General features: G+C 45.1%; 1 protein-coding gene across 5 annotated transcripts in view; it reads right to left on the reverse strand.

Annotated features, from left to right (window-relative positions):
• LOC108931644 (zinc finger protein 521-like) overlaps positions 1 to 20,977 on the reverse strand; it is a 143,015-nt gene that overhangs the window by 100,500 nt on the left and 21,538 nt on the right. For all 5 annotated transcript variants that reach the window (XM_029246295.1, XM_029246294.1, XM_029246292.1 and 2 more), the window contains one exon: positions 20,166 to 20,360. Coding sequence is in view for 3 of the 5 variants with exons in the window: in XM_029246292.1 (XP_029102125.1) it covers positions 20,166 to 20,360 (195 nt within the window). In the remaining 2 variants the exon portion in view is untranslated. The remainder of the gene's footprint in view (positions 1 to 20,165; positions 20,361 to 20,977) is intronic.

The raw sequence follows: 20,977 nt of genomic DNA on the forward strand, positions 1-20,977 counted from the left end.
GGATGGAATTAAGTTAGAATTTTACCCTAGGACAGAATAATTCTCATTGGTCCATACTGAAAAGGCACCTACATCACCGCAGCCTTCCCGCTTTCCTTTCCTCTTCTTCTCTATCTCTGCCAAACATTGCGGTAGTTCTATGACACACACAAACTTTTCTCATATAATATACGTACTTGACCACATGTTTATATTTTTATTCTATTTCTGCGCTGGGGTACAAAAAAAACTGTTCTCTTGGTTATTGAAGAAGTCTCTTGCTTTCGGTCCATAAGACAGCTGTTGAAATATGAGGGGAACAACGAGACCTATAGCAAATAACTATAACAAATTTAAAATCCCGTATAACTGCTTCAAATACACCGTTTTTCCCTATTTAAACAACACACTTTCATTTTAAAATCAGTATCCCGTTGGTGTAAAATACCACACGAGTCAAATAAGCGATCCAGCCGAGAACGGCTTCCGTTCTACGGACCGAAGACAGTAGACTTTGCGTCTCCGGCTTGGTGACGCGACAGCAAAATCGGGCAAAACGGTGCGAATGTCTACAGGCAGAACATGTTCCGGACCACATCGCTGCCGCAAAGGCTTCCCTGGACTGCGGAGCGAGAGAAACTTTGCTTTCGCGGAGTTAGTTGTTCCGCCAGAGCTAACGTGACTCACCGCTAGGACCACACTGGAATAAACCAGCTACGTTGAGATTACTACAATACCTCAGCCCTCCTTTGAACCCCCTCTGAAGAGCTGCCTCCCTGTGCTTCAGAACAATGCGCTCTCAGATCATGTATTCCCAGCCTTCAAAGGCTACCACAGGGGGATAGGTTTCCACCACTCAAACCCACACAACCATCCCTTGCTTCCTGGCAACCATTAAAATTTAACATATTTACAATCGCACAACCAGTCCAAGATCGTAGTGTGCGTGAGCGTGTGCGCGCGCGTGTGTGTGTGTGTGTGTGTGTGTGTGTTTTGGGGAAGCCAAACATGAGATTAACATGATTTTTTTTCAGCTTGTTTGTTTGTTTGTTTGTTTGGGTAAATGGGGGATAACTTTGTAGTTGCCTTTCATCTGTAGAAGGAGACAGAGGGGAACCGGGTTCTAAGCTCAGCAAAGCCAACCAAGAGAGGAGGTGGACCCAGAGGTGGCAAATGCTCTGTCCCTGGGGTCATTGCCTAAACATGAGGTCCTGGCACTGGTCCCCACGGTGCCCTGGTCAGGTGACATCGACAAAGGCAAGTTTGCAGGGTCTCCAGCATGTCAGAACACTCCATGGTACAACAGATATTTTAAATAAATAAAACGAAATAAATAAATAAATAATTCGCAGCCAGGAGGGGTTGGGGTGAGATGGCAGGGAAGCTCATTGGTTCCACAACAGTCTCCAGACTCCCTGGCTCTCCTGGCATGCATCATTTAGCCGCTAGGCCACAGTCAAGAAGGAATACATCTTCTCAGATGGAATAAAAGGCTAAAACGAAGAAAATAAAAACAAAATAATCCACACAATATAAAATATGGACTCCGTCGTGCAGCGAAATCTTCATTGGAATGCTCCAGGTACCAGTAAGCCAGGTGGCATCGTGTAAGCAAACAGTCACACAGGCACGAAGACAGACAGACACACACACACAGACACACACACACACACACACACACACACACAATGGTTCCGAAGGCCTAGGATAACCTATAGGCTTTGGGGTTTAATTAATGTTGGTCAGTCTGCAGTTTTCGTTCTGTAGAATGAGTTATTTTTCCCCTTGTGGACACAAATCCTTCCATTTCCCCACGCGGCGCTCTTGTTTATTCTTCCCTGCCTAGAACAGGTGCTGCATTCCTATTAAGAGCCCTGCTTGTTACTGGAAAGGTTGAATTATTTACCAAGAGCAGAAACACAGTGCTTGGACCCCTTTTTTTGTGTAGCATGAAAAAGAAAGGGATAAATCATCTATAAGCATTAAAAAGAAGTTTGCAGCCTAGGCAAAAAGAAAAGGCTGGACAACTCTGCAGTTTGAAGACTTTAACGGCGTCTCTAATAATTCGGAAGGCGAGAAAGTTTCAGCTGTTTGTTGCGAACAGAACTAGAACAGTCTAGACAATTACAAAACTATGCACTAATTACATCACTTTACCAATTACATTTTGGCAGCAATTACAATGACCAATTGCACATTACAATTACTAGTAGCAGTTCAATGTGTTACTAATTACTCTGATAGTGATTACAATGACTAATTATACATTACAGACACTAATTACAATTCAATATGTTTTGAAAGTATAATGACAAAGACAAACTGCTGTTGTGCAATATTTTCTTGTTTCCAGGTTTCATATTGCAGTTGGTCCAGGTGCGAGGCAAACCTGCGCAGGTTCTTTGTCGCAAAGAGGAGCCACATTTATCACGCAACCGAGAAGCCCCACAAATTGACAATTTAAAACAAACAAACAAACACGGCAATAATGGCAAAGGGGGGAACCACCACAGCGGGTGACAGACCAAACAGAAAAGACGTGAGAAGGGGGGGGAAGAGAGAGAGAGAGAGAGAGAGAGAGAGAGAGAGAGAGAGAGAGAAATCAAATTTGCAAGGAAATAACGGAAAGATGTATCAGACAAAAGAGTACACATTGGTGTTTGCCCAGCTGTCTGCTGTTCCAGGCGCTCCGAACATTTCATAAAGTAGACTCCCCTTCAGCCGAAGGCTTTGCGGCTCCCGTCCTTTCCTTCGGTTTCAGCTAAGCTAAGCTAAAGAAGTGGCTCAAGGTTTGGGGGATTGCTGCGGGTGGGTGCACGGTAGGTTGGGGGGCAGAGTTTGAAAAAGGCAAAGGAAGAAGAAGAGAAAAAAAAAAAAAAAAAAAAAAAAAAACAGGAGCACTCAGCCCATCTCCCTCAAATTCTTTTATTTCAGCGATGCATTAAGCAGTCTCCCCACAGAGCGCTCCCCCTTCCTGGTGCGGCTAAAGCTCTCCCCGGGGAACACCGTAATTTCCAGCTTCTCCGAATTCAGGTATTAGTAAAGACCGCTCGGGGACCCGCAACAATATAACTCTACATTTTCAGGCGTTCGGAGAGGGCCCCCCCGAGGGGCTCCGAGTTCAAATTTCTGAAATGTAGGCATTGTAAAAGGAACCCCGGGGGAGTGGGCCGCAATAGAAATCCACTGAATTCAAAGCATTTCCTGAACCCTGGCAGGAGCCCCCCGCTCCCACTGGAGGCTTTTTACCCAACATGTGTTGCTGACATGTTGACAGATTGCTCAGTGAAGTGTTAGGTGCATGCACACGGCTGGTCATTTAGGGGGACATCGGTTTACCCTTCATCTCCTACCTGAGGCGCCATGTTTTATACATCAGTGCCGGAAGAACAAAAGTGAGAAACTTCCTTTCCTTCTGTGGGGGGGGGGGGGCACGCATAGGAGGGACCGCAAGAGTAACGTAAACTGCGCGCGCTCGCAAACAGATATGCAGGTATACACCATAAGAACTGATACGGATTGGGGGGGGCTTAGAAATGTGAGCGAGCGAAGCAATTTATCATAAAGTGCAAAGCTGAAATATTAAAAGGCAGTCAGAGCTCCTTTCCAACACCGCAACAGGACGGTGGTAGGGGGTAAAGTTTGGTGGGGGAAGAACAGAGGAGCGAGGATGGGAGAGTCCAAGGAAGGTGTAACGAGTACGGGGGTGGGGTGGGGGGGAGGTCCGGTTCCCACTCCCCCATATCCTTCCAGCTTCTAAAGACAGTCAATGGTCGGGAGGTAATCTGATCAAAGGGCAACATTAAATCCAACTTCTGCTCGTATCAGGGTATTAGCAGTGTACGACTTAATAACCCAGCGGCTCCGAAAGTGCTGCCGTGGCAACAGGATGGAAATGGGGATAATAATGTATTCATGGTGCTGGCGACCTGGGGCTGCCGAGCGCGCTCTCCAGGGAGGGCCCTTCACCCAGAGCCAGACGTGTCTGGGCAAAATCACTCCACAAAGGACAGGAGCAGAATACTGAGGAGCGCGGGCCGCGGCCCCAGCGACACGCCACCGCGGCGCATGCAAGGGAGGGATGGAGAGGGACTGCGGAGGGAGGGAGGGGGGGGGGGTCCACAAATGAGAGACGGAGCAAACCAGAAAGAGGAAAAGAAAAGAGGAAGATTGAGCTGAGGAGCGAGACGACACATGGAAACGGCACCTTTGAATTCCACAATCACGGTACAGGTAGTCCTCAAGTCCCATCGACCTTATTATTTCCGAGTCCCGATGTTTTGTCATAACGTCTAACGACACAATGATATCATCAGCTGGCTTCTCTGCCGCAAGGCACCATATTTATTATCGACCCAGTTAGCATGTCCATCAGCTATTACATTTTATTGACAAAAATGTTGTTTTATTTACCTAAATTTTCTTGGTAATTCCATTCTGGTTACTTTTAATTTACAGTGGCTAGTTAAATAAATTAGTGTTCTGGTGGGGAAGGGGAAAAAAAAGGTTTAGAAATTAAAATTAGAAATTGTGCAGCATGAAAACACCATCATTACAATACTGTACTTTATTTACATTATTATATTAATGTTTTAACATGAATAGTGTGTAAAATTAGTGAAGCAAAGCCCTATTATACAATGTAGCATTCATGCATGCCGTTTACATATCCTTATGATTTATATAATAAGAAACAAGTTGATGTTCGGCTTATGACAGTCGACTTAACGAGGCGACTGGAACAAAACCTTGTCCTAAGCTGAGCACAACCTGTCAACTTGCGGGAGGAGAAATCAAGGGGGGGAAAAAAAAAAAAAAACAAACAACAAGAGGGGAGCGAGGGAGAGAAGTTGGGGGACGAAAAAAGTAAGTGTTGCTTCCTTGAAAAATTGATGCGGTGTAAGTAGAGTGACCGGAAAAACTACAAGGAAAATGGATCATGATTATGAAAGGAGGCCACGGATACCATTGAGCCAGAGAGGAGACCAAGATGAATGGCACAGCCTGACTGGAAGTGACAAGATTTAGGCATGAGAGCACATCTCGTACCTCCCGGCCCCTGAGCTCAATCCAAAAAAGGGGAGCAGCCTCTAAAAAGCTGTAACCCAAGACCCAGAGTAATGGTCTGCACTTGGAACTTCACACCCAGCTCTGCTATATGTTGCCATATGCAACATAACCTAAACCCTTCCATCCCGAACACCTTTAAAACTTTGACACCTTTCAAGCTGCATCTTGCATTTATACCAAAATACAGCATAGACAATGCAAGAGGACCTTTATGCTACATTTACTTATTTAGTTGAAGCTTTTCTCCTGAGAAACTTACAGTATTAAGCTACCTACAGTGATTTACATATTTATAGAGCCGAGTAATATTTACAGTACCAGTTCAGGGTAGGTACCTTGATCAAGGGTACTACAGCAGGAATAGGGATCTGAACTTATGTCTTTCAAGTCTAGAGGCAGTGGCTGTAACCACTACACCATCTGCTGCCTCTGTCTTTAAAAGCCTGTCATTTATGCACTTTGTAGAATAAAAAAAAAAGCACCACAGGCACACATGAAGCATCAATATTATCAAACCAACAGTACTGTCCAGTTGGGTTGCTGGCACTCAGAGGTACTGGTGCAGTTTACACCTAGTTACTTCACTTCATCCTTTAAATCACAGCCATTTCCTTGTGATACAGTGAAGAGCGAACATCCCTGGATCCTGTAAAACTCCTCGCCATATTCCTCCAACGACGGAGATAACTTCAAATACGGAGCCACTAGGGAGTGGTGTTATTTAAGCTCCGAAAATGAAAATCAAAGGATAAATAAATGTTGGAAGATTAGCCAAATATCAATATAGCCATCTTTCAGAGCCTGTGATCCCAGCCCACAATGAGAACACCACTACTCCTAACTCTTAATATTTATGCACATTCTGAAATCTTGCATATACAAAAAAAAAAAAAAAAACGATCTATATGCACATAGTCAACGAAAAACTGGACCTTCTTAAGATTAACATTCATGTTGAAAGCATACATTGAAGAAAGGAGTGTCAGAGGACCTTGTACTACATATTCACTGATGGAGTACTTAGAGCAATGGGTGTGTTTGTATCTGAATAGAGAAATCCTCACTCTTTCAATAGCCACATTTGTTGCGTTTATACGGTCTGCTGGAGCAGCTGTTCATGGCACTGCACCATCCGCAGTGCACAACCCCAGCTCTACCTGGTGCTCCCGAGCATCCCGATCTAGGTCACCAGACTAGCCCCTCGTGCCTCTGGGGGAAACGCACGCTGCTCACGGCTGCACCTCTCTGCAGAGTGTGTCTAAGTGTGCTCGTGAAAAGCGCCTAATATTGCACATCGATGCAAAACGCTGGGTACGGTTACGGGAGATGGGGCGTCACCTGAAAGGCCACCTGATCGCTTGGTCCTCCTGAGAACACAAGGGCCTCCGACCGTCAAGCTATGATGCGTCAGACGAACACGAGTTCCCGCTGCCCACCCCCCCCGCATCCACTCCCACAGAGGTGCCGTTTCATCGGGTAACGCTAGGGCAGTCAGGAAGAAATGTGGGGTATGAGGCCCCGCCATGCATGAGTTTGTGCTGTGGTGTTCAAAACCCAGTGGAGCGTGGCAGTGGAGGAGCATGGTGACGGCCAAGCATGGGTCGGGGCACACTGGGGCCCAACCCCCTGCAGCCCGCTGATCTGCTGGCGTCGACCTGTCCGTGAGCAGCCAGGGTCAAAGCCCGTCTCGTGGGCTGCCGGTCCCATGGGCGTGTACAGGACTGCCGTGGCAGAGAAGCGTACAAGCAGCCCTCAGCTCAACTCACACCTGCTCTCCCCTAGTGGAACCAGGCAGAATCAATTCTTATTTACTTCGCTGTATCCACAGTTAGTGGCTTATAAGGTGGCGTATTTGTAACCTGATGGTTTCCCGTTCATGTCTCAGCGTGGATCTTACCGCAGTAGCTCTGAGCGAGGTTCTTAAAGTTGCTCTTATCGGGTATCCGTCTACTGAAATGAGCACAACGGAAATGTTCGACAAAAATTTCAGCTATGAAACACAATAATATGGTAATGTCCTCCACTTAGCGCAATGAGGACCAGAGTTTGTAAACCAAAATTTCCACTTTTCTCCTGCAACCTATGTGTAAAATATTTCAGAACAGTACGAATGAATTCAAATCAGTTGGCCGAAGCCAACTGATCAAATCAAGGTCTTGCTTGATAACAATAAAAATAATGGCTAATACTATTATTCGATTAGATTTTATTTATACAGGTGGAAGCGTTGGCAAAAGATCGAAGGTTGTTACGAACCGCACCAAACCAGGACTCCTGAGGGCGATAACGGAGAATCAGTTGTCTACAGCGTAACGCTGTTCCGTTAGGTGCTTTGAAACAACATATGGAATAAATGACACAAACAAGATTTAGGTCTACGCTTCCCGTTCCATCTGCGATACCGACGTTTTACCACTTCGGGGAGGGAGCCAACGGAGATATTGCGAGTCCTGTTTCCAGCTGACTCAAGAAATGAGACTCGGGACACATCACAGTCAGCAAACAAACAGCCTTAATGTGAGGACTGCGCCCCTTCATCTGCATAACACAAGACCGCATCAAGCTTTCACTGGGATTCTTGCATCTGTGATCTGTCTAGATCAGTACCCATGCAGATCGTACATGTACATCAGCCCAGTCTTTTACTGATAGCCAATAGCAATTTCTCCCCCAACCTCAAGCCCCGTTTGCCTGATGCGAAAAGCAAATTACACACTGCCATCCATATAACTCCCATGCAGACCCATTTTTTTTCTTGCCAGGCAGATAAGTCATCCAAAGTTAGCAGCCCGTCCACCCTGTTGCACAGGAATTGCTCTCTAATTTGAATATCATCGCCACAAAATAATCTTGTCACAGCAATCAGTTTACTCCTGAATTACAAATTCTGTTAGTGAACACACGCAGGCAGCTCACGGGAATTCTGCATGCAAATGAGCGCGCGCGCACATAAATGCATACATTCAGATAAAATCACCGACGCGCATTCACACATCAAAACAACATCCTTGCTCACTTCCGATCACGGTCTAACCAAACACAGGTCACACAAAAATAGCAAGTTCTACCTTCCAACGGCTTTCGCACACAAAGGACTTACGAGTAAATATATTCAAGTGTTATCCATAGCTGTATTACGCTGTACCTCATGCCATATATAATTCAAATTTAGCTCTCTCTGTTGTAAGGTTAATAAGATTTTCGAAATATGGCCCCTCTACGTCTATAAAGGCTTTCTCAGCGTTAATACCTGAATATAAAATACAAAAAGCAGGTGAGCAGAATTACATTAAAGTAAATGAATGCAGTTTGATACATATGGATCACACATATTAATAATGGGAGGAATACTTTATTAATAGCAAAGAGAATATCGCACACAGTTGATCACACTCCAGAAGCCAAACGGAACTGAAAGCCTGTTTCAGAAATACGGAAAGCACCAATATCACGGTACTCGGCAGAATTTTTTAAATAAAATAAAATAATCTGAAAGACATTGACAAGTGAACCCCAGCAGCGGCACTGATCTTGAGCGGTGTGATCATGGAGGTAAGAACACTTTAAAAGAGATATCAGGAAGCTTGAAAAAGGACCACTGACAGCAGGAATTCCCTCACTTGAAAATGCATACAAATGCTACAGGCAGAGTGACATTTACATGACCTTTCTCTACTGGAAATACAGTAAATTTCAGTGGTATTTTGACATAAGAGTGGGGGAGAAAAAAGATTGTCCTTTTAATGTCTGCGATGGACCCAACTTGACTTAGTTTTGGCAAGTATTTGCTTTGCAGGTCAACAAATAGGGAATAACTGGGAGGGAAAACGAGTTAATTACAGGAAACCCTTAATTCACTAGAATGAAATTTCAGATTTAAAAGAGCGCAATCTGGCCCATCCGAAGACATCGTTTATCCCGCTTAGACTGCACTGTGTGCTAATCGGTTTGGCCCAAACCTATAGACTTCCTCCCTTACACATGCTTGTACCAGAAATTTATGGATATTATACTGAAGGGAAACACTTTCGCAATTGAGTTAGCCACCTTAATACTTAATATTTATTCAGGTGCGTTATGAGAAAGAGTAAAGTCGCATGAATCTGCCTGTCCAGCGTCTACCAAGTTGAGACTTTCTGGGTCAGCTTTTACTGGGTCTGCCACTTCTGTTAGGACATAAACCGTTTTCCTCATAGGTATACAGTCACATAATATATATATGATAAAAGATATATATATACACGCACACACACACTACACACTCCAGCAAGGTGATGCAAAACAGTGACTGAGTGCCTCCAGAGGTACTTTTGCACATTATGGGTCTCTATGAACGTGTCAGTACCGAGTGGTAACTTTATGAATGGTATAAAGCTGTTCTGTCCTGGGCAGCAGCTCAGGAAAAAAAAAAAAAAAAAAAAACACGGCCCATGGATCATGTTTTGCAGCCGAAGCCAAGAAACCTCCGATCACCGCCCCCTCCCCCCCCTCCCCAACACACACATCTGCTTTTCCAGTGCAAACAGCAGATATTTTGTGACACTTTAATTATTCTCTGTCTGCAGTTTAGAATTTCAGCTAATTTAGGTTCTGTCATGGTCTGGAATGGCGTCCACCCCAAGCGTGCCATGCCCAGGGAATGATGGGAAATTCCGATCAACTGACGGCACTTTTTCAGGTCTTTGAAAAGGCATCTGGGAGCTGCATATGGGGTGTTAGACCAACGTTGGACCAATGTTTGACTCCTGCTCGTGGATCACATTCATGTGGTCAACTGCATCTGTGTTTGCTGTCTCCTGAGGACATTGTTCCACAGCAGGCATGGTGGCAATGACCAAATTAAAAAACAGGCCAGGATAACAACTGCCCCAATTCTGCTTCCAAAACAGCCAAAAATCAACTTGACTAGATCGTGGTAAGCAACCAACGAACATTCCCACATTCGGTGATGACCGTCATAAGGGTTGCACAAATCTGGTACCCATGGGCAGGGGTTGAGCTCCTGCGACAGCTCAGCTTTGTGACGTTCACTGTGGTTGTTTACGGCTTTGTCTCCGCAAGCAGCGCTCGGGCCCTTGCCACCCGAGAGCATCCTGAGCAAGCCTGAAGAGAAACACCGACAGCGATTTGTACCACGCTGTCAATTCAGCTCCCTCTGCCAACAGCACAGCACCAAAAACAACAGAAATAAAAAAAAAAAAAAAATAATCCATCCTGCTTTTTAAAAAGTTGCTCACTGCCAACAAAGAGCTAAAGAAAAGAAGAATAAAATAGCGCTCAAACATTTGTCGTACAAGTGCCAAGTATCGGCACTGGGTCGGCCACTGCTCCGCTGACTCATTTTCCACACAAGCATGCCCATTTTAGGCTCGGAGGCTATGTGTTGGCTCTCTGACTCTCTTCCGTAAACGTCTGCAGGTAACAGGACTACGCTATGGTGCACAATTGTGTGTCAAACGTGTCAAAACAAACAACCATGACCTCCAATGATATTCCTGAAAGTATCAGTGATGAGAAAAGATGAATGAAAAAGCCAGCAACAAGGTGCCAATATTTGCATCTTAATGTGAGCTTGTGTAGAAGGACTCTTTAATCCAAAGTGCCATGTAGCAGTGATATCAGGGGGGCAGGTGGCACAAGTGGCTAGAGGTTCAAACCCCAGCTCCTGCTGTAGTACCCCTGAGCAAGGTACCTACTCTGAATTGATACAGTAAAAGTTACTCAGTTGTGTAGACAAATCACTGCAAGTAGCTTAACACGTAAGTGTCTTTGGAGACAAGAGTCAAATAAACGTGACAGTTCACAACTACGCACTCGGTGCCCATTTCGACAAATGTGGCAGCTGTGCAATGCATACAGCAGGTTAAGTGGAAAAAGCACTGCCTATAATGCATTTTTTTTTTAAAAAATGTTGAAATATTTTTGCAGAGAGAATACTTTCCGATTTACAACTGCAAACAAAGTCACATGGTTTCAAGAGTGTGGTTTAAGACCACATAATATTATGGAGAGGGTTATAGGGATTACCACCAGGGCAGAGAAGGAATTCTCCCATACCCCCCACCACTCAGAGCAACAGTGCCACCTCTGGCATGGAGGGATCGATGACAATTGACCGAGGACAAGATAAAAGCCCCCACCGGAGGCTGCCTAGGGGGCAGTGCGTTGTCAAGGCTACCAGGGGCCAAGCTGCCATCGGTGCCAGCCCCGCAAAGGTGCTCTGATTGATTTGTCATTACTGTACAGGGGATAAATAATTAATCATTTTAATTAAAAGAGATCGATGGCCGCCTCGCACCAACCGACCGAAAGAGAGCTGATTGGAATGCAGGGTAATATGTCGTCCTCAAGCCGCTGAGGTCTGGCATGTCTGAGGGGGATTGACTTCAAGTTTTTTTTTAATCTCTGCATATGATGAGAATCAAGCTGGCGCAGGTGTTGTGAAAGCACATCGACTGCATGTGCAATTATACTAAACTGATCGTGCATTTGCACATTGATGACCAGGATTGCAACGGGCTGACCATGGACACACGGCAACTTGACAGTTATGATTTCATGAGTAAGCATTTGGGGGGGAAGGAGAAAAAAAAAAAAAAAAAAGACATCACAACTGTCACAGCTATAAGACAACAAAAAAAGGCTCAGCCAACTATGGAACTGGATAAATTCAGCCTTGTGCATGATGTAGCAGCAACTAAAGAAACCCTCATACCCTTCCTATTCAGTACACCAAGCCTGGGCTCATGAAGATGGTGAATGTTCTGCAGGTGTGATCCACAGTCTGCAGTGACAGCAAACCCCAGTGGCTGTGAAATTACTATATATATTTACTGTTCTGTTGCCGTGGGAACCTTGGAGGAAGGCTTCTGAAAATGCCAAGGTACTAATCCTTGTCCCTAAAGGGGCTACAGAAGCACATGTGTATGAACACAACAGATGCTCAGAAGGTGGCACTTCACACTTCAGGTCATCCTTTGCTGTTATGGGTGGGAAAGAAAGACCAATGACACCAGTTCTGTGACTATGGAAATAGCATCAAACAGTCAACATGTGTCACTTCAATTCCAGATAACCGCTTGCTGTAATATAGAGTACGTTACGGAAGAATATAGGGGGAGCTGCACTGATGCAGCGGGTTTGGCCGGGACCTGCACTGTGGTGGGTCTGGGGTTTGCGTCCTGCTTGGGGTGCCTTGCAACAGACTGGCGTCCCATCCTGGGCTCATCCTTACGCCCTGTGCTGCCGGGTTGGGCTCTGGCTTGCCACGACCCCGCTCGGGACAAGCGGCTGTAGACATTGTGTGTGTGGAGGATTATGAAGGATTGCTAAACAAATGGTAATTCTTACTCCTTACTATGTTCCAAATCTAACGTTTCTGTTTTGTGTTTTTACAGAAATACATGGTAGAGAAGAGTGAGTAAATTTAAAAAAAAAAATCTAATTACCTTTGACCAGTATTACAGTTGAGAGAGGAAAAAAAAATGTAATTTTCCAGACTGAGAATATGCATTAAGTTGAAGTTTCGCTAATTTTGTTAGTAACCCATGTTACAAATTCATTATTCAGCTGTACGAAAAAATTTTTCAAAGAAAAAAAAAGGTGTTTGGGGGAAAAAAAAAAAAAAAAAAAAGAGAGAAAATTATTTGATTTTTGTGGCTCTAAAGAGAATTAAACACCCCCAAGGAAGGATTCAAGTACATTCTCGGTGCACATTTACATGCAGTCGTCGAAGTAAACATTTCCATAATTGCTCACTTCAGAGCACGTTACCCAGTTTCGAGGTACGATAACTGTCAGGAGTCAATGAGGAATAAAGAAATTTCCAGAATGTATGCGAGCAACCTGACCGGCATGAACATCATCTTGGCTTTGCGGGAAAATGCAGGGCAGCTCAGTCTGCGTCAGCCGAGCTACGTGTTCTCGATGTCCAAAGCACCCGCATGCCATACATGGTAAAGTGGCCCACAAATTAATCGGTAATTACTACAGCAAAGCAAGCCTGCATACTCAACATCTGGCATCTTCTTTGCAGCTCGCAGTCGGTGAGCAGCTGTCAACTCTAATTGGCAGGCGCTGTTGTATCAGAAGCCTTCGGAATGGACTAGGCCTGAGAAGTGGGCAGGTGAGCTGATCGGTCCATTAAAGGCTCCAGGATATTCTCTCACCCCACCAATCCGACATCTTTTCCCTGTTCTTTCCTCTCTTTAGGTTGTGCGTGCATAGACGGGGGTGAGGCATCCTTCAACAGTGTTCATCAGACACCCACAGTAGATGTTCTGGGTCTATGGACATTTCTCTACTTGGGCCTCGGGCTTCTCTGAGGTTTTTTTTTTTACCCTTCGACAGCAGAGTCATTTGTGTTACAAAACAGTGCGAGATTTCTATTATTTAATTGTTTTCCACTTTCGCGAGCACGTGCCTGGGGAGCGCTTCTGTTTAACGCGCTCTGCAATTCAAATAGGCAGACGCAGACTGATTAAGATTTAATATCCCCATTCTTCTGCCTTTTCCTTTTGAGAAGCACGACCGGCGAACAAAGGGGCCAGAGAGAGCTGGTCTGAACAGAGCCAGGCTGAACATGGAGCCATGCCTCAGTAATCATAGGGGCTCTAATTACATACTTAAATGAATGAAATAAGGTTTAAATGTGAGGGAGGGGCAGGGGCTATGAGAGGAGGAAAACACACAAGCTCATATCTGGGCAAAATGTCCAAAACCACAACGCTTCCTACTGAACATGATCCCACCAAAGAGTTGCACTCGCTGCAGGCCTGGAGAGTACAGAAGCCTTTTATAAGATAGAGGTCGACCATTAGGGCTGCTGAGTGGGATTTGGTGAATTGGGTCGGGGGGGATCTGATCAGTACTGAGAAGGCCACCAGGAGCAGATCACCAGCCCAATTGGTCTGGTTCTGGACCTCCTGCTGAGGGAGGATATGGAAAGACCCATTAGAGTGCATCATATGGAAAACATCAGGATCACATCTATAAAGCTGCAAACATTGAGGGGAGGGGTGAAATGGAGCGCATAGGAAGGAGGAGTAGTGACCAGCAAAACTGCCGTCGAGCTTGCCAACGCCAGCTCCACGGCAGGGGCGCACGCGCATGAGAAAAGCTGCCATCCTCGCCACTTTCCACTGCAGACCGCTGTGCTCCACCAACAAAGCCCAATAAATACTTTATACGCGCATAATGTAGGATGTGAGGCTTCAGGGAGAGGAAGAGAAGTCCTATGGGGTACATCTGCTTTGAATTCCTAATGACACTTAGACTATCACCACCAGTACTGCTATAGGCAAGGAAGGAGAAGGGGGGGAGAGAGGAGTCAGGCTACAAGGAGGTGCCCCCACCTCCACAACCTCCTCTAGGATGACGCCAGGGCAGTGCTCCCCATGAGCTGCTTTCTCCAATCCTGGCACTAGGCCTCAAGCAGCAACCTACTCCTTATCATCACTAGCTTCCTGGGCCTTGAACGCCCTGCCGAGTCCGGGTCACACCGAAAACCTGCCCCAGAAGCAAGGCTCATTCAACGAGAAGGCAGCTGAGCTCAAAAGATGACCCTTTTTGTCAGCCAGGTTGCACACAATTTCAGTGTATGAAAAAGGGGGTCCTTGGACTCCTTTTCCCAGGGGAGGGGGGGGGGGCAGTATGCCAAACTTCATCCTGGGGGTACGGTAACACAACGCACGTTTTGGAGAACGAGAAGTTTCTCGTGTGCCTCGTGGCAGCTGGATCAATACAAAAAAAAAAAAAAAAAAAAAAAAAAGAAAAAATCCATGGTGGCAGGGAGTGAAAATCCATTGGAAACAATTATTACACTACACTGTCTGCCAACAGTCTTTTATTATAACAGGCCTTACAGAACATTTCCAGACTGCTGACCCTTTGCAAAATACAGGAAGTAAATTACTTCTACATGTTTTTCTGATTTTTTTTTTTTTTTGCACAGAAATGTTAAGCAAATTTTGAGGGTTGCATCACTTACAAAATGTAAATCATATGAATATCACAAAGATGAATCTCATTAGCATGAAGGTAAGAAAGATGTCAGTTGTAATGATACTCATTAATAGATGCTTTTCTATGCATATTTGATCATTTAGAAAAAAAAACTCTTTATTGCACATGTGTTCTTGGGAAACAGTCTGGAAGGAAGAAAGAGAAAAATGCAAACCTTTCAGCGAGGCCTTTGTGTCAAAGCTCCTGCTCATCAAATGAAAAATGTGGGAATCATGGGTTCATGATTAAAGCAAGAAGGTCATGCATAAGTATTGCTTCTGCGGTGGCGTCCTGCATTAAGGAACGTACTGATAGGTACGGCATTCACTCAGATATGCACATTATAGGCCTGACACATACAATTTCTTCTTTCATTATTCATTTATTTGTGAAAATGCAATGTGGTCTTGGTGTCGGGGGTTGGGTGTGGGGGGGTTGTTTTGTTTATGCCAGGATAGCACGCAGAGAAACAGCGAAAGGCACTTATTGAAAGGTCAGCCCTCAGAGGAATCAAATAACAGGCCCCCCAAGCCCACATGAGAGTTTCAAAGTTTTTTTTTTTTTTGAGGACAAAACCAGAATAGGTGATACTCGAGGGAATTTCTTTTCAATGCGACGGTTCCTTCCTAGCCGCTGAGCCAAAAAGAATGGCATCTATTCAACAACTATGCATTTTAATAGCAATATAACCATGGCTTCTTCTAAATTATTATAGCTACTCTATAGTTCAGTAGACACCCTACTGCACTAAGCTGAAATAGGCAAGCTGATCATTTTAAGTTGAATAGTATACAAAAATGATGTCATAGGCGTGTATAGAATAGAAGTGTTGACCCAAAAAAAAAAAGAAAAATGAAGAGTAACAGAGCAAAACTCATTCAAATTATGAGAACTGGACTTTGTGAGGAGTTCCATTCCACACCCCTACTTAAGTTCACAAAGCATTTCTCGTATTTGTTCTTGTGCCACTGAGCCGTCCGGATATGTGCGAAATCCAGAGACGACATACGGTCTTCTCTTCAGTTACACTTTCACTTGTGCTAAAGTTCTCAACTTCCAATTAGTCCTTGTTTGCTAATTAGTTAGTTGTACCTGTAATAATCTTGGTAATCATGGCCCCCGCTTAGACTATCCAAATGATGCCGGTTTGTTCAGTGAGTTCTTCTGCATTGTTTTCATTGATTTCTTTTGTCGTCATGATTCCGTTTTGTTTTTTTGCATTAAAGGCTGAATTAGTACATGAATCCTGAGTATCGTATGTGTGTATATTTTGTTCCAGGTTTAAGTGTACTGCTCACGATAGCTATGAAAGACCTCAACAAGTGCAGGTAAACAGCCATACAATATTATCGAGTAAAGACGACAAACTGCCTTGATCGCTTATGTGTTATGGTAACTTATGGACACAGTTACTTCAAAAGTTAACATATTATTATGATATGTTGATATTCTAGCAAAAAGGGATCTAAATTTTGGAGTTCAGGAACACTTGGGGAAAAAAGGTACCTTCGAAACCAATAGTAATTACATCTTCAACATTTGAGAATTCACTTTACAAAAGGTTTTTCAGGAACAAATTACCTTGTAAGGTTGGGAAGGCTGGATATGTACATTTACATTACATGTATTCATTTGGGGGGTGCGGTGGCGCAGTGGGTTTGGCCGGGTCCTGCTCTCTGGTTGGTCTGGGGTTCGAGTCCTGCTTGGGACGCCTTGCAATGGACTGGCGTCCCGTCCGGGGTGCGTCCCCCATTTGGGACAAGCGGTTTCAGCAAATGTGTGTGTGTTCATTTAGCAAATGCTTTTCCCCAAAGCAACGTACTGTACATCTCATAGTAAATACATTTTGTGCATTATATTAGGAGAAAGAGGCTTAGATCCGGACGTGTGATTAAGCACAGCTAGTTTATGAAGTTGTAGACTAGTTGTATATGTACATATATATGTCACCGTTATATCGGAACCATGGTCTCATCGCATTCATGATCATATTGTCTGAGTAAGTAACTCCGTTTCAGTCCGTCAGCAGTTCGTGGAGCAGAAAATATAGTTTACAAGGTAGGCTGTCAGCAAAGTTGGCAAGACCAAACAAACCACTGCTTGGAGACAAATGAAGGAATATGGCTTGAATAACAGTCAAAGCACAACTAGATGGGAAGAAGATATGCAGTCAAGGACCACGGTGAACACATCCTTGAGACAGGGTTTCCAGAAAAAAAAAGAATCAAGTTATGGTGCCAAAAAGAATCGCCCTACCAACAAGATCCTCCGAGTTGGGCTGCTCGCTCAGTGGAAGTGGCTCCGACCCTCCATGCCACTGCGATATTTCACAGGAGAGCTCTGCACTGCAGATCACCAGTAAGACCATTTTTAATGGATGGGTAATAAAGTCTTCAGGATACGAGCAGAAACAAAAAGGGACCCAGACAGGGAGACAGAGTGTCAGGCTGACTGAAAGTGCCCGGTGTCGGTCCTCTGGGGCGATTTATCCCTGCTGGCAGTCTGCTGATCGCTACAATAAAACGTGATCCACAGGCATCCCACAGGCCGAGCCATCCCCACCCCCCGGCCCCCCGGCCCCCCGGCACCGTCTCCAGGGGAAACGTCCTGCAGCTTCTCATGGGCACTTGCCTGCCCAAGGCCCCACATTAGCGCGATCAATAGCGCCAGTTGCATCGAGGACGCCAGGCAGGCGATCTATACCCGTCTCTCCTGCCACCGCAGTGCAGTGCTGAGGACTGAAGCAAAGGCTTCGAACAAGGGGCGGGGTAGACGATGACTGCGGACGTTGAAGGGGGAAGCCGAAGTTCCTCGTCAACGCGGACGCGTTTATCGCATGTGGTCTTACGTGGTGCAGAAGCAAGCTGAGACTGAGGAGGAGAAGAGAAGGCAGCCACGAGGCATGACCATTCCCACAGTGCTTTGCACGTTTTTTCCAACATGTAAATATTTAGCTGCAGCGAACCACATTTCCCCGAATAAATGACAAGGAGGTGAGGTCAGGTCTCATTTCAACTTTCTGCGAGAGGCTGAAGGAATGAGTAACGAGGTCCACGCACTGATCAGGTCCCAGAATCCCCATATTTTAGCTGCGTTCGCTAAAATATACATTACAAAACATGCCGAGTTAAAACAGACACCTTCGGCATGCATTAATTTCCCAGGCAGGTGTTAAATCTGGGTGCGGAATTACTGCAGCCGAAAATCCCTCCGTAATGCACCATTTTGATTTACAGGATGGCGAATCATTCAAATTAGACCGCGCTTACCACCCACCCTGCGTTGCACGGAGGCCGAGGCCGGGGAGGTCACAGGGGTGTGGTGCGCCATCAAAAATTATTATTATTAATAATGATGAGTTCTGAAAGTACTCGAAAACACTAATAGTGGTGTTGGGCGGGGAGCTTTATCACAGCATGTTCATTTGCCTTCCTTTGTTTCACCGTGCCGTCTGATTTGGTGGCTATGGGTAATTTTGGAGTACACTTGGTTTCCACTGTGCAACTGACATTACAATAGGATTGGCAAGACAGCATGAAACCCTCTGCATAGTTAATCAGCACCCCACCAATAGAACTCAATACACAATAGACATGAATAATACACTGTATTAATGTCAGCCTGAAATTCCAGAAACTCGTTTTATGACTAAAATATCAAAAATGTCAAACGCACAAAATTTTCAGTTCTGAAAAGGATATAACCTTGAATTTAGTTCCAGAAAATACATAAGAAAATTCTGTATAGCAAATAATAATGAAACATTTTTATCAGTGGCAAAATAACACATACAAATGTCAGGTATAAATAATGCAAGACAGCAGAACTTTTCCCCTCCTCAAGCCAAAACTGGAAAAAACCGTTGAAAAATCATTTTGCACGAGAAGTCAGATCATAATGTGTCTAATGGTAAATTTGCATATCCTGGTGGTGAGACATTACTTCTGCTGTATGTTTTCTCTACTGTGTGGTGTATAAGTAGATTACATTATCTCTGCTTTGTACACTAGCCATTCAGTGATTGAGAACAAAGCCTGTACAGGTATGCATCTATGCGTACCTGTGACTGAACAAATGTTTAGTGATCCAAAGAACTCAGATTTAAAAAGATTTAAAAGTTATCATTATGGCTCACATTCCTGAGCTCCCCCCACATTATTCTTCCTCCTTGGAGACACTTCTCTCCAACTCAGAATTAGAAAGAAGCAAGAAGTATTTAGTATTTGTACCTATTTGACAACCTTTTCCAATATTGTAAATAAATTTATGTACTTGCAGTTTAGATCTACTTTTTTGTTTATGGCAGATTTAAACAAACCCACCATTTTTTTTTTTTATATTATTTTTTCCAATAACTTGTGTTCTTGCTGCTCTAAATATGAATTTGCACATAGAAATAGATTCTGGATGCTAATCAAAACATTTAATTGTATTCAAAAAGAAAAAAAAAACAAAAACATTTTCAGATGCACATGAACTTGTGCTCATACAGGGGCATTAGGTAAACACTGTGCAATCCTGCAGTAAAATAAATCTAATTTGCTGTTAATATTTAACAGGCCTCCTCAGCAGAGGGTACGAGAAAACCAGTCTCGTATTTTCACGAAGTAAAATGGTGGTTCCTGCCAAACCAACTTCCGGATAACAGTTTGTGGTTCTGGTCAAAACAAGCGTCTGGGCGAAAATACTTGAGACCCCCCCGGTGCCCCTTAATAAACGACTCTCTGGTAAGCGTCAACTGACATCTGAGATACCTGCCATCTCTCCATCTTTATGTGCTACCGTGAGGTAAACCAAGGAGCACACCGAGCACCCCACGTATTTGGGAACCGGAGGGAAAAACTGTATTACTATAATGTTAACTCCCCCGGAAAAGGGGTCAAGTTCCCGGCAACACGGGCCATGCTTTACCTGGCATGTGGAAAAACATAAACGAGGGTTTATTAATTGGTGGGCGACGCACGCAAGATCTATCAGGGAGAGGTGTCAGGGCCATGGAGCGTGGAGGGTGCATGGGTGTGCGAGAGTGTGTGTGTGTGTGTGTGTGTGTGGAGAGGGGGGTTGGTGGCAGTGTTCGGCGGCAGAAGTAGCGCAGTGTGTTAAGCATTGTTTACCTGTCAGCTGGCATTGATTAATCTTGTGTTCGGTGAGATCGCTCAGCGACTCGAACACCTGCAGGCAGCCGTCGCAGCTGTGCAGCGCCTCCTCGTCGGCCTCCTCCTCCTCCCGCTCCTCCAGAGGAACCGGCCCGCTCTTCAGACCGCCTTCCTCGCCATCCTCCGCAGGCCTCCCTAGTTTGCCGTCCGAATCTGCGGGGTGGGGGCGGGGGATGGGGGGGGGGCAAAGCCCGAAAGACAGGCCGTCACCACTCTGCGCACCTCCCCACCGCGACACACACGCGCGCGCACATGCGCCGGCGCAGGCCGAGCGCAACAGGAGAGCGCCGCACACCTCGACATGATGTGTTTTAGGTGTCAAGCTGTCAGGCAGCTGCGGCATTGTGCAAGCGCCTTCTTCCAGGAAGCCATTACTGCCACACGGCGCCTCGACATACCCCGAAGGCTGCCGGGTTCGACTGCTGACCCCTTTCCATCGCCGCGCACGCACACACGTCTGAATCCACCTTTAAAACTAGGTCACTTGAGCATTACCGCACGCCTTCAGCTAATTTATGGAACAACAGGCTGATCTGAAAAATTACACGTTCCAGCATCATTTTTTATTCCTTGCAAAAGTGCAACACAAGAATCCCAGTACAGCAAATCCAAGTATCAAAAGCACTTTAACATTTTACCCTCATCCATCAGTGCACCGCACCATTTAGTACACATATGTAGATTTGCATCGCTAACGCTGCGCGAAGCACAGCTCGCTCCACCTCAACTTCTTCGAAACGACTCCAGCGCTCATCTCCGTCCAAGAATCG

Source organism: Scleropages formosus, chromosome 19 (assembly GCF_900964775.1).
Source record: "Scleropages formosus chromosome 19, fSclFor1.1, whole genome shotgun sequence".
NCBI lineage: Eukaryota > Metazoa > Chordata > Actinopteri > Osteoglossiformes > Osteoglossidae > Scleropages > Scleropages formosus.